At 45.6% G+C, this 2,564-nt stretch overlaps 1 protein-coding gene across 1 annotated transcript; it reads right to left on the reverse strand.

Moving 5' to 3' along the window:
- Nucleotides 1-466: 466 nt before the first annotated feature.
- Nucleotides 467-1,732, reverse strand: LOC110893548 (cell surface glycoprotein 1-like). Its single transcript, XM_022140653.1, has one exon. It carries the CDS (start codon nucleotides 1,730-1,732, stop codon nucleotides 467-469), a length of 1,266 nt encoding a protein of 421 aa, XP_021996345.1.
- Nucleotides 1,733-2,564: the final 832 nt, after the last annotated feature.

Consider the following 2,564-nt stretch of genomic DNA (forward strand, 5'->3'; position numbering starts at 1 on the left):
TCATATATCATCAACCACGATTACAGTTACATGTTCCACAAATGTATCATATCACATCAAAAGGGACTATAGGGTCACACTACCCTTGTCCAAAATGTCTATCCATCTACAATAGTCATAAAATCAAAGAGTGGTCTTAAAAAGGCTTCGTAAGCTGGGCTCAATAGCGACACTCTCATCAAAAGTAAGCTACCTGCAGAAAACCAAAAATCGGCTATGCTGACGGTGGAGGAGGAGGAGGTGGAGGAACGAAAAGTAAACTGCGCACATGCGCTAACTCCTCCTCAAGAGCATGAACGTGACGTAACAAGTAACTAATCTGCTGCTCCATGGTAAGAAATCGAATGTCAAAATCTGGGTAAGGCAAAAGAGGAGCAGGTGGAGTCGCGAAAGGTGACTTGCATGTACAAGGTGGAGGACGTGGAATCCTTACTAGCTCCATGACTCTACGACACAAAATCTCCTGCTAAAGCTGCAAAGACAGGAGTAAATCATCCCTCGTGTAACCAGTGTAGTGTGAAGGATGGTATGGATCAGAAACTGGCATAGTGTTTGGTGGAAACCATATGAGTGGCTCGCCTGACGGTGCAGAAGCAAAATGAGCAGTCAGTGCAAACTGGGGCATGAAGGGAAAAGCTGCTGACGTGTGTGGAACATGGCTATGCTGCTGACTGGACGAGCCTTCCCCTGGACGGGGTGGAGGGATATCCTGTAAGAATGTGATCGGCAAGTCAGTCCGGTGCACATCAGACACAAACGGGTGAAACGGGGCAACATCAACAGGTGCATGTGTAGGTGCAAGTGGGGGAGTAACAGGCTCAACAAAAGGGGGCATGCCGTCATCATCCTCTATCCACCCATTGCTGATGAACGCATAACTGGGATCTATCTGATCAGCAAAAACAACATGGTCAGCGGGTGCAGGGATCGGATCGGGTACAAGTGGTGCAACAACAGGTATGCCAACAGGTACAGGGTCATGATCAGGCAAAGGATCAGGAGAAGGTATAGGCTCGGGTGCTAGCATAGGCTCAGGGTCGGCCGGTGCCAGCTCAGGATCAGCGGGTATCGGCTCGAGATCAGCGGGTGCATCCATAGGCTGATCGTCGGGAACAAAGTCAATCTCATGTCCAAACTCAATGTCATGATCAACGTCATGTGGAATAGCAGGTGCAACAGACAGGGCCGTGTCAGAATCCGAATCAGTGGGGTAACGCTGCAGTCCCAGTGCGTGCAAGGTGGTAGATGACACAAACTCGAAAGAATCCGGACCAGAATGATCAGATGAAATCTCAACGATAGGAATCTCAACAAGTGGAACAACAATAACACCATCAGTTGGAACTCCATCTCCCTGAGCAACATCAGGGGGGCCGTCGATGAAAAGATCGACATCATCATCTGACAACTCATCAAAAGGCAAATCCTCGAGAGGAAAAGCCGCAAGAGGCAAAGGGGCGAGGATCGGAACCACGACATGCTCATCATCGGGATGTCCGAGCATGAGATGGTCCTGGTCAGGAATAGGAACAAGAAAGGGATCCTCGTCGGGTAAACCATCAGCATGTGGTACATCGTCACCAAAATCGGGTAATGCAAAAGGCTGGAAATCATCGTCATCGTCACTCTCAGTGTCAGAGGTAAAAATCTCAGGGTCTGGGACAATCTCATCGTCTGAAACAATGGCCATGGGGTCTTCAGTATCTGACAGTCCACTCTCAGATGAGGACATGGTGTTTGTAACAAAACAATCACAACATATGCACATATATCAACAATCATTAAATAAGCATGTAAGTAATAACAATGTAAGCATGTATTCACCCTAGTCTTCCCAGACTATCCCACCCAGCCTCTCAGACTGAACTACCTAGTCTCTCAGACTGAACCTCCCAGTTTCTCAAACTGAACTACCCAGTCTCTCAGACCGAACTACCCAGTCTCTAAGACTGAACCACCCAGTCTCTCAGACTGAACCATAACATAACCTTGAAATTTGTTTCGTGCCTTTTGTTTGTAAAAATGTTTGTTTCCTGGATCTGGGCGTTTTGTGTATGCAATGAAAATATGTTGTGAAAACATTTACGTGAGAGCCCTATTGATCGTAGTCTAGGCTCGAGAAAGAATCCTAGTTTGCTACGATCGAAGCTCTGATACCAAGCTGTCACACCCTGACTTTTGCGAAAGCGTGATTATGGTGTGACTTTCTAAATACCATAGCAATCAATCATAACAACACTATATGATAAAACCAGTAGATGTTCATCCATAAGTTAAGTTTGGAAAATACCACAACATACTTGTCTAAAAACGTAGACTCCAAATTTAAATTACAAACCACAACATGTTTAAATGAGGTCACGAAGACTCGACAAAAGACCTTAAATAAAACCGAGTTTAGAACCATGTATCTCGTCCAGGATTAAGATACATCTCCTAAACCCTAGTGACTTCGGATGACATCTTTTATTCATGACGCAGCTTGAAACATGCAAACACCCGCCAGATCCACTTAATTCCCTGAAATACATGTAATTTGAAAACATCAACAAAAGTTGAGCGAG

This window comes from Helianthus annuus, chromosome 12 (assembly GCF_002127325.2).
Source record: "Helianthus annuus cultivar XRQ/B chromosome 12, HanXRQr2.0-SUNRISE, whole genome shotgun sequence".
NCBI lineage: Eukaryota > Viridiplantae > Streptophyta > Magnoliopsida > Asterales > Asteraceae > Helianthus > Helianthus annuus.

Coding starts and splice junctions, on each gene's coding strand:
- LOC110893548 (XM_022140653.1), bottom strand. CDS start 1,732: ATGTCCTCATCTGAGAGTGGACTGTCAGATACTGAAGACCCCATGGCC.